This window comes from Anomalospiza imberbis, chromosome 2 (assembly GCF_031753505.1).
Source record: "Anomalospiza imberbis isolate Cuckoo-Finch-1a 21T00152 chromosome 2, ASM3175350v1, whole genome shotgun sequence".
NCBI lineage: Eukaryota > Metazoa > Chordata > Aves > Passeriformes > Viduidae > Anomalospiza > Anomalospiza imberbis.
The window spans coordinates 16,242,125-16,256,081 of NC_089682.1; the positions used below are offsets into that span (position 1 = coordinate 16,242,125).

Below are 13,957 nucleotides of genomic sequence, written 5' to 3' on the forward strand. Positions count from 1 at the left end.
TGACTCATGTGTATCCTAACTAACGTAGACATGGTGATTAAAACTTTAGAAACATAGACTCTGTAGATATGACAGTAGGTTTTCAGAGCATACTGTGTCTCACTTGTAAACAGATCTTCAAGTTTGACTCGTTATGAATTTTTTATAATTCGGCGTAACAGTCTTAAACCTTTGGATTTTAAGATCATTCCTGCTCCACCATACTCTTTAGAAGTGGCAGAGCAAAGCAGTTGGTGAGGCAGTCGTGCAGGGTCAGTAGCAACTGCAGCACTGGTGCAGATGGGAGCAGGATTGCAGGGAGGCGTTCAGTGTGTTACATTTGGGTGTTGGGCTGTCACGTTAATGCTACGGGGTAAATAGGGGAGTGAATGCATTGTGCTGTACCAGCTCTCCACAGGCCACCATCAAGTGCTGCTCAGGCCACAGCAGCCCCACAGCCCACGTGAGCGGTTGCACTTACAGTGTGTCCATAGAAATCCTTTGCGCAGCCAGGCTGTGCTTTGGGGGGCAAGGGGAGCTGATTGTCTCCCTGAGGGTACCATAAAATGTAAGTACTATTTAAGGATGATATTACTTGGTCTGATGTAATGAAGAAGTGCATTGGAGACCCTTCTATTAGTATTTTATTTATGGGAAGTTGCACAGTAATGCGAGTGGGAAGCTGCAGGAAACAGTGTATGGTGAAACTGAGGTTGAGACTGGGAATTGTTTATAGGGCTTTTAACTTTAACATGGTCTGGTCTTGAATATGGAAATAGAGTTTACTAATTTTGTTTGAAACTCAGTTGATGGAGTTGATGCTCTGTTTTTCTATTTGATATAAATAGGTAGCAGTATTTGTGTGATATCTTTCAGGTTGCTTGGTATTTTATGTTTTTGTAGTAATGTTCAGATTCAGCAAAAACAAATGTTGGCTTTTCATGATGTACTGTAGTAAAAGTATAAACTACTTTTACAGCAATTAGAGGCCATGTAGATATAAGAACATAACCAGATTGTTCTTAACATTCAGATATATATATAAGTCTTGATGTAGGAATTTTAAGAAACAAACAATGGCAATACTTTAAATATTTTTTCTTTTGACTTTGTGTGTTTCTACGTTTAATGTACAGATGCTTTTATTCACCGTCTTTGCTGTGACTGCTGTTGCTGTGACCAGACAGTGTGCTCTTAAGGCAGAGGCATTGTTTTCTGGAGTAGCTGCTCACGTTCAAAAGAGGCATTTTGCAAGTGTGAAATTTGTAATACTGAGAAAGTATTGATTCCATTATCTGTCTAAAATTTGTGCTAAAATGCAGCTTTACTTGAGAGAATGTGAAGAAACTCTAAGCAAACATAAGCAAACCATACAACATTTTGCCTGTTGTACATAGGTGTCTATTTTTGTTTTCTTGATATTCCAATGGGATTGTGAGCTGTGAGCGAGCCTTTGCTGAGTGAATGCACGGGGACAAATGAAGTCCTCAGCAATTGTCTACTACCACTAAATAGTGTCACTAACAGGAAATGACATTTGTCATTAACTGTTCAGGACACTGCAGCTGGCTTTCTTATTTGTGTGGGCACATCTACCTCAAACAAGGGTGAGTGAAATACATAGTTTTTCTTTTCATGTTTTAAGGAAGTCTTTAGAAATATAATTTGACAGTCTATTGTGATATTTTTTAAGTGTGGCCATAGAACAAATTACAGGTAGGGACCAGGACACTGCTTCAAGGAGTCTAGACAAGGGAGGTTGTTAACCAGTTTTGTGTGCTCCACATCTGCAGGGCATTTAAAGTTTTGTTCATTCCCATTTGAAAGAAATAGCCTTAGGCACCCAGCCTTAGTGCTGATTGCTTTTTTCAGAGATTAAAATCTTAAATGTAAAAGGACTATAATATTTGTATTCTTAAAAGTGTAAGACATGCAACATAAATTGCTCAGAATGAGATTTTTCTAGCATGTGGGAAGAGCCAGAAAAGCCCATATAAAATTGTCAAAGCGTAATAGAGCAGTGGGTAAATAAGAAGTGATGGAAATGTTAAATTTAAAGTTCCAGAATATTTGTGAACATTGTAATACATTTTGATGAATAATTCCTTTTTGTTGTGATTTGTGCTTTTGATGTATGAAGGTGCTTTTCCTAGAAAATTTGTACATCTTCTTTGGAGATTTCTTAAAAGGTCCAGTTGCTCTGTAATTAAGTGTTAGGAAGCTTTAATATTAGTTATATGCAGTGTAAGTTTATTTTTGCATTGTAACAATGACTGATAATGTGGGTGTGAGCAACTTTCCTTACGATGTCTAAGTAGAGGGGCAATTAATTTGTTTGAGGTGAAGACACTGAAAAGTGAGGTGGTTAAGTACTTAAGTGAACTGTAGGGCTTTTTAAGAGTATGCTCCTGTGTAAGTACTATTTTTGTACCTTCATGCACCTGCTGGCTGACTTGATGAGTGTGGGCAGCGAGGGCTGAGGGTGTGCACCCAGCTCCTGCTGCAGTGCTGGCCATGGAGCAGCAATGCTGCCTCGCTCCTGGGAGCAGCAGGAGGTGATTTGGTGAGTCACCTGTTCAGTCCAGCTGTATTTCTGTAAACTGAGCACATTGCTGAAAATTCGTGTTCCGTATCTGTGGTCTCTTCAGGTAGATTGCCATCTTTTGAGATGGGAAGGGTGGCTTCAGGTACCTGAGCAAGCAGTGAACAGGCTTCCCTTTTATCTGCATCAGATCTATACACAAAGAGTAACTGGTGCATAAATGATGCTGATGACCATGGGAGGTACTTTATCTCGTTCTTGTTAGTCTTTCTGCTTGGTCAACAACGGTGTAGGTCTGGAGGAAAGTCAGGAGCTGCCTCATGACCATTCAGAAAGCAGCAGCTGTCTCTATTACCCAAGTTATCACTTTTATTTATTTGGGCTTGCTCTGATAGTTTCATTTGGCACAACTAAACCACTTGTAGTAGAGAGTATATAATGTGTTACACCCTTAGCACTGTGTGTCTGCAGGGATGTGCTGTGTATGTGCCCTTAGTAACTCTCTGCCCAAGATCTCTGTCAGAAAAAGTAATAGCTTTAGTTTCTATGTCTTTTGGATAGGACCAAAAATTCATTATTTTCTTATCTTGGATCTAAATGAAGTGCAGATTTCTTCTTTGTGATGTTAAGTGCCCTGTCTCTTTTGTTTCAGCAGTCTTGTTTCAGGACTGGTTCATAGTTCTGAACTTCAACTAAGGCACCTGCTTTTTGGGTAGTGGTCGATGAGTTTGGATCCAAGCTGGTGCAATACCGACGCTTATTGTGGTTCTTAGGTGTGCTCTCTTCCTGCTTTTCTGAATTACCTGCAGAGCCTAATATCAAAGTGATTCTGAAATACTACACCTTTAGCAGAATTTTAGTGCTCTTTCCATGTGATTTAGCAGGATGATAGCCTTTCTGCTTCACAGGTAGGAAGGATACTGTCTACGTATCTTATGTCCAAACTAATCCTAAAGTATATTTTCTTTTTTGGCTTTGTAAGAATAAAGTTGTATCTAGTTTAAGCATGAGCAGTGTTTTGGACTGATTACTGATTTTTTTTTAAACCCATAAGTGGTTTATGTTTTTAATATTTGTATGTTGTCATCTAAACCCAAGTAAAACATTGTATTAAAGGTAGATGTGCTGTTTAGATAATTTTATTCTAGGCCTTCAACTTCACAAATCAGGTCAAATTCTATTTAAGATATCAAGGGAATTCCGTCATTTTCCTTTCCATCAATTTTCATAAAAGGGATGAACTTCTTTGATGGAAATCTAAGTCAGTTGTCTTCTCAAGGTAATACGAGACTCCTTTTAGTGTAGGGCAAAGACGAGGTTGAGCCTTTCATCCTCTACCATACATTAGTGCAGTGAGCAGCTGAAGTTTATAAAACCTGTAAGAGAGTAGCACCATTTTAATGAGGTGCATACCTAAAATGAAGCATGTACCATTATTTATGTACTGTGTGGAATCTATCAGAGATTAATGCAGGCAGGTTCAGTGGAAGGAGTGCAGTTTGTGGGGCACTTTTAAAAGCCCACTTTAAAAAGGGCAGTTTGTAAAGCTGAGTCTTGTGCATGGAGGAATGTGAAAGGGTATCAGAGCTGCTAAATTTGGTGAAACTCTTTATTGTCACTAACGTCTGTCAGGGGCTCAGAGATTAAAAGGGCTGCTGCATGTTTGATGGCACTTCCCCTACCAAATCTGTTATATGTGTAGCCTGTACTGGAGGGCTGTAAAGAGGCAGACAGTGTTTTTTTTGGGAAGGTTAGATGATATGAACTGGTTTTAATCCCAAAATAATCAGTGTTATGGTTAGATGGAAAACTCTGAATATAGTTTGTAATTATTTTTCAGCTTGTTGTAGGAAAATACTACCTAGTCTGAATATTTCTAGTGCTCAGTGATGTGAGCACTGGGTGGAGGAAAGAGGGGGGCTTGCCTTCAGAAAGGGGATCTCCAGAAACAGCAGAAACGGAGATACTCTGCCACTGTCCTGGGCCTGAGCCACATACAAGCAGTGACAGACGTGCTGTCACACTGAGGAAGAGGTGGAGGAGATTGCCCTGTTATGGCGTGCTTCACCTCTGTGTTGTTTTTTTAAATACAATTGGAAAGTTGTCATAAAAAGTGGGAAGAGAGATACAGATTTGCTGCAAATTTTCCTGATGCTCTTTAGTTGTCTTCTGTTTTTGAAGAGTGAAGCAAATAGTGCAGCGGAGTGTTTGCAGCTGTCTAGTCCTTTGAGCATTTAGGAGTTGTTATGTCTTTTATGACCTGTTAGTGCTTTGTTGGCTGCAGAAATGTCTAGCAGCACTGAGTGGTCCTTTGGAATGGCATTTGGTGTGATTCTTTGGGTTGGCCTGTTCAGGATCTTAGTGATCCTTATGGGTCCATTCCAACTCATGATATTCTGTGATTCAATGATAATGTTTGTCCAATAGGTGGACAAATACTTTTGTTGGCATTTGCATGAAGATCCCTTGTGTAAGGGGACTTTTTGTGTTGGGGAAATAGCACAGATGTCAGCACCAGCAACAGGTGAGCCCAGTGCATGTGCCTGGAAATTGCAAGCAGCTCTCTGGGTTATTTTTCATGTAGAAGCATTGTCTCGACAGAGGAGCTATCAGGAAATTGCTTAAGGGTTGTTTAGTTCTGGTTGGTTTGGTTTTGTTCCCTGACTGGACGCCAGTACATGGGATCAGTGTAGCTATTCCATTATATAAGCCAGGCTACACCATGGAGTGTTGCAGCAGCAGAAACATTGGTTGAGGCAAATTGTGTCTTTGTTAATATATAGTGACAGGGAGTCCCAGTCAGCATTATGTTGTTTGGATTCTCAAGTGGGAGAGAGAAACAGGTATTTTATGCACTGGAAGAGGATGGTAGCAGAAGTATGTTGCTGCTGGTGTTGAGTAGAAGCGAGGGGAGACAAACACGTTGTTCTGAAACTTTGTCTGGGGTACTGACAGCAGTTGGATCCTGTGCAGAAATGTTCCAAGGCTGTTTTCCATGCCTTCAGTGAAAAAAAAAATTGTGCATGTTATTTGACTTCTGTATATTTCTTCATCAGACTAAAAGTAGGTGTGTTTCTTGGATACTCCATTGTGAAGAAAAAATATGGGCCTTGGGGATGAATTTGCTGACTGCGCTGTGTGGATAGAACTCTGTTGGATCGTATCTTAACCAAGCTTTTACATCCTTTTCCAGTGTGAAGGCAATGTAGAAGGGAGGAAGCCAAGGTTGCCTAAAAGGGTGAAAAATTCTCTTTCTGCCATTGGGCCTCTGTCTTTTTCCCCCCTTGTTCCCTTATTCATTACACACTCTGACTGCTGCTGGTGCTGTTGCTTCTTGTCTGCTAAAGACAAGTGCAGAAAAGCTGTATAGGGTTCTTTAGCACTTGCTATGTTTGCAACAGCAATTTCTTTTCTCGTATTTACACTGTGCTGAAAGTAAGCTCAGTGCCTTGCAGAACAAATAGTTTGAGACCTCTCTTCTGTGTCAAGGGATGCTGAGCTGAAGATAGAGGAGATATATCTGAGTGTAAAGACAATTTCATGCAGGTATGTAGCTCTTAGTGTTAATTGTGCAGGTTTGGGAATTTTTTTGTTGGTTTTTTTTCCCAATTTAATTAGTTGGCTTCATGAAAAAAAATCGAGTTAGGTATTTGGAAAAGCCAGGTTGAATAATGATGAGTGTTTTCAGGAAGAGTTCTCCAGGCTTGAAGGGGGAAGTAGAAAACAGCACAGAGGTTTCAGTGTGCTGAATTCACCAAAATGTTTAAACAAATTGTCAAAATCTTGTACTACTGTAAATATGTACTAGTAAACTACTAAAACTGGCAATTTTGTTCAAGATAGAAATGTAAGCTATATTTTAAAAATTATTTTAATAAATAAAATTTTTACTTATTTTAATATAACATTAAAATACCCTTTCATGTGGGAAGGTTGGCATTTTAAGAATATTTAAAGCTGTTAATGGCCAGCCGCTTTGCTGAACTGCTGACTTCACACATACCATTTCCTTTTTCAGGTTTTTACAACCCCACATCTTCTGACTTTTAAAGCAGGATGGGGAGGGAGGGAAGGAGGAGAAAAGCTTTTTCATTTTTTGTTGGTAGCCATAGAGCAGCTCTAAACCGCAATTTTTAAAATTTACTGTCAATTTAGTAAATGTTAAATCTTCATGATGATGTTTCTGTTGTGCATTAATACAATATATGCTGTTTAATTTGGAGACCTTACTTCTCTGTTCTCATGTATAAGTATTATTTCTTGTCTCAGGATTTTTTGGGACAAATCTTTCGTCTAAACCCTGTGTTTCTTTTTAAGATATACAATGCCTTACTCTACTGAATAACACACTTAATAGGGTTTGAGTTTAGAGAGAGTTTTGCATTCTTGAAATGTATGACTTACTGTAATTACAGTTGCTCATATTCTAAAGCAGGTCGTAAACTTACCTGGAGAGAGAACAGAACATTTACAGGCAATATTTTACTGCTGACAGCTTAAAAGTTTGTTTATGCTAATCACTTCATAAATAGTGAGCAGTACACCACTGGTGACTTACCAAGCAGTTTTGCAAGTGCAGAAAATTTCTGCTTGATGTTAAAGAAAATGACATTACAAAAATATATTTGTAAAGCACTAAGTACCCACTCGCTTTCTTTAACAACTTAAGAAATATTCAAGCTTAGTTGTTGTAATGATATATATAGCTAGTTAATATTTGTTGGTTTAAAAGCCTGTGAATTTGATTAAAGTCTATCTGTCTAGCTTTGCTTTTAGTGACTAGAGGAGGTGTTCAGATAGATCAGTTTATTAAAAGTTGAGCAGTATGAAAATTTAGAAGTTTAATTTCCTTTCCTTGAAATAATTTAACTTTTTTTTTAATACAAAGAATGTGAACTAAAAGGGTTTCCAACTAGGATCAGATTTCTTGTCAGAACACCAGCTGTTTATGTATTTGTGTGCATAAATGAAAGAAGACCTGATTTTTAGTGTTTCAGTTCAAAGTCATATATGTGTAATGCTAAATAATACTGAGTTTATAAATACAAAGCTTTTGTTACATTTTTGAAAGTTCTGATACATTAGTGTAATTTTTTCTTTTTTAGCCTTTGCAATCTTACTTTTCCATAGCGATGCCACAGTATGCACTGAGAGGTAAACTGGCTATCTCTGTAACAGAAATAAGGAGGTGTCCTGTTGTGTCTTCAAGTATACTGGATGAGTCTATATGCTGGGTAGTGTACTGAAAATTATTTTTAAGTATTGCAAAATTTATTTAATAATATAATGTATATTATGTAAAAACTCCTTTAAAGTTTTACTCTCCTTGTTTGCTTCTTTTCAGCCCCTTAAAGACTTTTAAGAATGGTATGAAGTAGGGTTTTATTTAAGAGACAACAGATCAGTAGACAACAGATGATTAGGTTTAAGGAAAAGGTGTTCCAGATTCAGGAAGGATGGTTTTGAAGTATGCAGTTAAGTCACACTGGTTTGGGCAGCGACTGGTGCCTGTAGGTACACGTTCCCCATGTGTGGAGTCTGGAGTGGGAGCTGCGGCTGCTGGACTGTGTGTCCGTGGAGGAGGCTGCACAGGTCCTTTCCTTGAAGGGCTCTGCAGCGCTGGCAGTGGCAAGCAGCAGGGAGAAGAGGAGCGATGGCCAGCAGTTGTAGCTGGTGTCTCGGGTGTGTATAAATGTAATAGTGCATGAATGCTGGTGGGGAAAGCAAACGTGAGACTTCTACAAATGAAAGCATTGGCAGGGGAAAGTATTTCTTTGCTTATACTGTACCTATTTTCTTTCTATAACTGGTTTTGCTGTTCAAACTATATGTAATTATTTTTCACCCTTTCATATGGAATTTTAATCTTGAAGCATTTGTAGATGAAAAAAAGGGGCAAATACAACTCCTTGTTCACATTAAGCCTGAAAAACGACTGCCTTTATTTCAAGCTAAAACTGAAAACTTCATTGTTGCTTCCAAGTGGCTGTTTTGTTAGATTCCTCCTCCGTGCAGTGTATCTGTGTAAAAGAATAGTCTCAGTCCTTATCCAGCAGAGATTGCCCATTGATGACTGTCCCACCCATGAAGATGCCAATGGTGAGGTCTAAGTTACTGCATTTGTACCATTGGTAAGGTCAAAAAAGCTAATGGGCTTTAAAATTACTGGCTCTTGTCCTTCCTTAGATGCAGAGTCATTGAGAGAAAAACCTGAATCTTTTTTGTGTGCACTGAACCCACAATCTCCTCTTTGCTTAGGCTTCTTTTAAATGTTACGTTTATCTCCATAGTTCTGTTGTGTGTTTTTATGAGCAGGCATGCTGTCAAGATAAACTTGCACAGGGAAGCCCTAGATATGCATAAATATTTTTTTTCAGGACATTTGGCTTACTTGAGTGCCTGGCTAACAGTGAGAAGGATAATGGAGATGCATGGCAGGCAAAAGGAGGGATTTTGACATTTTCTGTTGAATGCTACCTTCTTGGAAATGCAGCAATGCATGCCCTTAGAATAATTCTTTCAAAAGAGAAAAAGTTAGGCAGGAAAAATGTTTTCCACCCTGTTTTCTGACACCTAGTATTATGTACTAGCAATGCAGAGAAGGTGAAGACTTAGGCTTGTCTACTAATATAATGCTTTTTGACAAAGGGCTTGCACAGTGGGAGGTGGCTAGTAGAAGTGATTTGGAGTTTGACAGTTAAAACTGCAGTAAGGAATTAAAAGCAGATAAATGCTTTCCATCAGATTTTTTAGAAAGGAATTCATGGAAGGGATGGAAATCAGAGAAAGACTAAAACTCAGTTTACAGAATGAATTGAGATGTAAGTGATGTAAATAATACACTTCATGAGTGTGGATATCCTTTGAGTGCTCTTTGGATTGAAGACATTTTGATGATTAATCCAATATTATCCTAGGTTTGTGGTTTTTTTTCTCCCTTGCTTTTTCCTTAATTTGCAGCAAATGGTTTCTCACTAGATTCTGTACTGACAGTCCCTTAAATACTTTGGTCATTTTCTGTTTGTGACTGACAACCTCTGTGCTTATCTCAGTCTTTATAACTTTGGTTTTCATTCTGCTGTTTTGTGAACTCTAATGCCATTGCACTTCAGCCTTGCCATTGCATTTCTTTGCTTGCTCACATATTCCTGACCTTGTTTTGTTTCATTTTTCCCTTCATTTCTGAAGCTGCTCGATTAATTTCTTAGCCCCATATTTCTTATTCAGCTTGCTTGCCAAGGCGCACATACAAGAATGCCTTGAGATCTGTCCTTGCTGTCTAATTTTACCAGAATGTGCCTGGAGGTGTTTTCCCTGTGTTTGCTGATGGTTTTCTTCTTTTCTGTGTTGGGTGTGCTGTGGGTTGAGCCAGGCTGGGGATGGTGAGTGTGACATAAAGGACTCTGTCTTGGTTAGCAAAAGACACAACTGCCTTGCTTAGGGTTTGCCACTTAAGTATGTGAGGTGATGCAAAGTAGTTCCTAGGTCTGCCCCTGCAGAAGAAGTTGCACTTTGTTTTAGGTTGACCCTGCCCTGTGTTTGAGGTAACTGGTTTTAATTTTGCTGTGGTTCAGCAACATGTAGTGGTTGTTAGATAGAGGCTCAGAAATACCATTCTTGAATGTTTTCTGTGACAAACAGTATATAATCTAGGAGCTAATTTTATAGCAGCTTTAAATTGAATACTTAGGTGTAACTGAGTTCTAAGTAGCACCTCTTCGAAACAGTAATATATTGTGTTCCTGCAGTCGGATTTGCCTCATTTCAAACAGCTCTTTCAGAACTTTCAGTTGTCTTATATTTTTAACAGGCTGGTGGGCATGCTGTAAAACAGCCTATCTGGTACAACACAAGCTAATGAAAAGCTGGAATCCTTTTTATGTTCTCACAGACGCTCCGGTTGTGCTAAACTTGATGACTATCACTGCAGGGTTGGAATCTTTATTACTGCACCAAGTGCAATCTGGTACTTGGAACAAAAAGATAAAAACCATTCGCTGTTCTAAAGTAATCTGTAAAAACAGTTACTTTGACTCTGCATCACCTTCCATGATTTATTACTTGCAGTGGAAAAGCTTTGAATTTTTGGGGGAGTCTGTGAAAGTATAAAGTATTTCAAATTTATTTGATAGCTTAAAAGGATTTCTATTCTTAATCTTGATGATCACTTATACTATGAATGCTATTGTGTAGCAAAACCTGCTTATTTTATGGTAGTATTCAGTTTTATTTATAACTCCTTTCAAGTCTCAGTCTTGAGTTTTTGTAATAACTGTCCAGCATGTTCACAGACAACACACACATGAAATAAATTAATCAGTCACTGGCATTGAAAAAAACCTTTTAATTAGCTTTAGCCATGGTCTTGCACTGTATAAAGTTTTCAGCATCCTGTCCATCATCATAGTGCTTTGAAGTTTCTTGAAGTTTCAGTAAAGGATCACAGTTTCAGGCAAATACTCAGTTGCATGATACCTCTCTTTTTATATGTGATATATATGTGTATTTTAATTTTTTTTTTTGCATGTGAGTAGAAGAGTCAAGAAATTCCAAGTAGATAACCTGCTTTTCAGCTGTTACTTCTTTTATGTCACAGTGGAAAGATGTAGCCTCTAAAAATGTTACCTTTGACAAAATTAATCATGGAAAGGGTATGCGCATATTTAAATTTTATAAACTCCTCAAGTTTTTGGTGATGTCAACTTTAAATCTCATGGAAGTTGCTTGAAAGGAAATTATCCAAGAACATAATTCAGAAATTTGAATGTACGTACCCATTATTACTTGAAAAGTTAATGGAGAAGGATAATAAACTTGCTGGCTTTGTTGCTTCAAGGCTAGATGCTTGAAATGAGTTTGACTTGAACACAGTCAAAGTTCAAAATACTAGATGCTGGAGTAGAAAATCACAGTAACACACACAAAAAAGAAAGTTTGTTTTTGCTGTTTTACACTAGTTTGACCAATCTGTACTTTCCAGTTTCTAAACCCTACAAGAATGTGGCTCATTGCTTTTATCTGCAGTTAGCATTTCCCTAACACTTCTCTGTGTGCTGTTACAGTCTGTTACAAATCATAGGGCAGGGGTATCAGTGAGCACTTGGGCCTTGTACAGATTTTTTACATTAGTGTTTTGTTCCCTCTTCAACTGTAGTTGTGCAAGATAATGTGTTTTACCCAAAGGTATTGAAGTTGATGATTGTTTAACTCTGTGCAAGTGAGGCAGGGTGAGCAGGTTATGTATAAGGAGTCTTCCATCTTTCAGTAATGTTTTTTGGGGAGAAAAAGGAATAAATAACATTTTATATCTTTCTGTGGTTTAGAAATCCGCAGAAAATGCAAATCATTAGAGAATGAACTGTCTAAAAGAAGGAAATGAAAGTTTGCATTTGGTATTTTTGCTGCTTTTATTTAACTGTTGTTTTCACACTAATCTCTTACAGATAGTTTGTTAAACACTTGCAATTTAAAACCAGCAAGATACGTGTATACCAATACAAAAAAATAATCATTTCCAAAAAAAGAAAACCCAAATGCCAGCAACAACCTCCCCCCCTAACTTGTTGTATTACTGCTCCACAGGAAACTGTTGTGCTGAAAGGAAGAATTAACTGGTCTTTCAACTTCAGCCTTTTTATTGTGAGAGGGAAGATCACAGAAGTGTTACCATGGGGAGAACAGCAGCGAAAGGTAAGGCCTGGTAGCTGTAATCCAAGAGGAAAGAAAGTGGGGAACCTGCTAAATTCTCTTTTTGGAGCTGGTGGGATACAACATGACAATTTGCCATACAGTTAAATTAAGGAAGACAGTTTGTGATTGCTGCTGAATACAGGTAAGTTCAAACTTCACATTGTTTTAGAATACATATGCTGAATTTGGCCGTCTTGAGTTCTACAAGTTTAATGAAAAGAATTCTGTCCTGTGACAGCCTTGAAATCATTACTGCACTCTGAAATTGAGGAATGTGTCTAGATGTGCTATTAAATAAAACTTGGGGCTTTATTCTGGAGTTGCCTATAATTTAGCAGGATAATAACTAAGTAGTACAAAGAATCAAATTTGGATTGGCATTGAATGGCATTAGCAACTGTCTTTTGAAGATAAAATGAACATTTTAAAAGAAATTCATCTACAAGTACATGGTGTACTGCAGAGGTGTGATTTCTGCTGTGTCATGTCTGCAGATGTTAATTGTGAGTTTAGAGCAAAAATAAAGAGTGAGACTTAAGAAGAAACAAGAGTGTTTGGGCTGGTGAAACAAAAAAAAAAATACAAAGAGCAAAAGATCCACACTGAAACCATGTTGCTGCTGTTTTGGAAGCTTCCAGATTGGTAGTCCTCCTCCATAAAAGGCTACCAACACTTTTGTACTTTCCTTGAGCTTACCACCTTCAACCCAAGCTGCTTTATGTGCTTGTGTGTTCCCTTGGTAAATAATTGTCTTTTGCTAGAATAGATTTTCTGTAATGGCAGGAGTCATCCGTTTAATTGTTGCACCAGGAGTTTATGGAGGAAGTCTGACCCCTTTTCTTGTAGGTTTTCTGCATGGCTGTTGTCTAAATATAGTCAAAGAGACTGGCTGTTCCAAGCAGATAAGATAAGAATCCCACTAGGGTAGCACAAAAAGAAAGGAAAGGAGAAATTTCATATTCGCTCTGTCTGGATATCCTCAACTGTGTGCACTGAGGCTTGGTGAAAGGTGCTCACAACCCTGTGTAGTAGGGAGTGAGAAGAAGGCCCCTTCCTGAGCAATGGTAAGTCTTGGGCTTGTTTTAGTAAACTTCTTTTGAGGGCGAGTAATTGTGCAGCATGGGAAGAGCAAAAGGTTTTATCACCCAAAGGTATTTCACATACATCAGGAAAAGACAAGGGATTTGTTTGAGAAGAGTGGTATCCTGCCATGTTTTGAAGACCCAGAAGAGTTGAAGACGCCAAGGTGACTAAGGGATAGCTGCAGAAGTATTGAAAGCATGACTGTGAACTTCGTTTTTCCCACACTGCGCAACAAGCAAATAACAAGTCTTAGACAGCACATACGTGCCTTCCCTACCTGTAACACACTACTGTGGGATGGAAACTATTGCTGTTAAAAGACATGATGTTTGCCATCACTTGGACAAAACAATCATCTACTTTGCTGAAAGGTTAAGTCTTCTAGAAAGAAGTTGCAAAGTTTTAAAGCTTCTCAGGCAAGAAACTGGAGTTCAGTATGGGAGTTTATAAGAGGAAATACACATTGGTCACCAGGATTATCTTTGCCCAGAGCTTTACCACTGCCTTCTCTGATTATTTTTCTTATTTGGTATTCACAAGTCAGTCAGGATAGCTTTGCCTTTTTTTTCTCCTTTGTCTCTAATTTCTTAAATGATAGATGTGGTTGCTCTTGCCTGTCTTCTGTTGAGTAATCTTATCAGCAAAATTCTGTGGTTACAGATA

The 13,957-nt window shown here is 38.3% G+C and overlaps 1 protein-coding gene across 7 annotated transcripts in view; it reads left to right on the forward strand.

Annotated features, from left to right (window-relative positions):
- SCML2 (Scm polycomb group protein like 2) overlaps window positions 1–13,957 on the forward strand; it is a 98,340-nt gene that overhangs the window by 1,359 nt on the left and 83,024 nt on the right. For 6 of the 7 annotated variants that reach the window (XM_068179968.1, XM_068179967.1, XM_068179971.1 and 3 more), the window contains exon 2: window positions 12,104–12,211. In XM_068179968.1, coding sequence (XP_068036069.1) covers window positions 12,190–12,211 — 22 coding nt within the window. In that variant the 5' untranslated portion in view covers window positions 12,104–12,189. Of the gene's footprint in view, window positions 1–7,656; window positions 7,676–12,103; window positions 12,212–13,957 lie in introns of those variants that run through there. The other variant, XM_068179970.1, reaches the window with a different exon arrangement.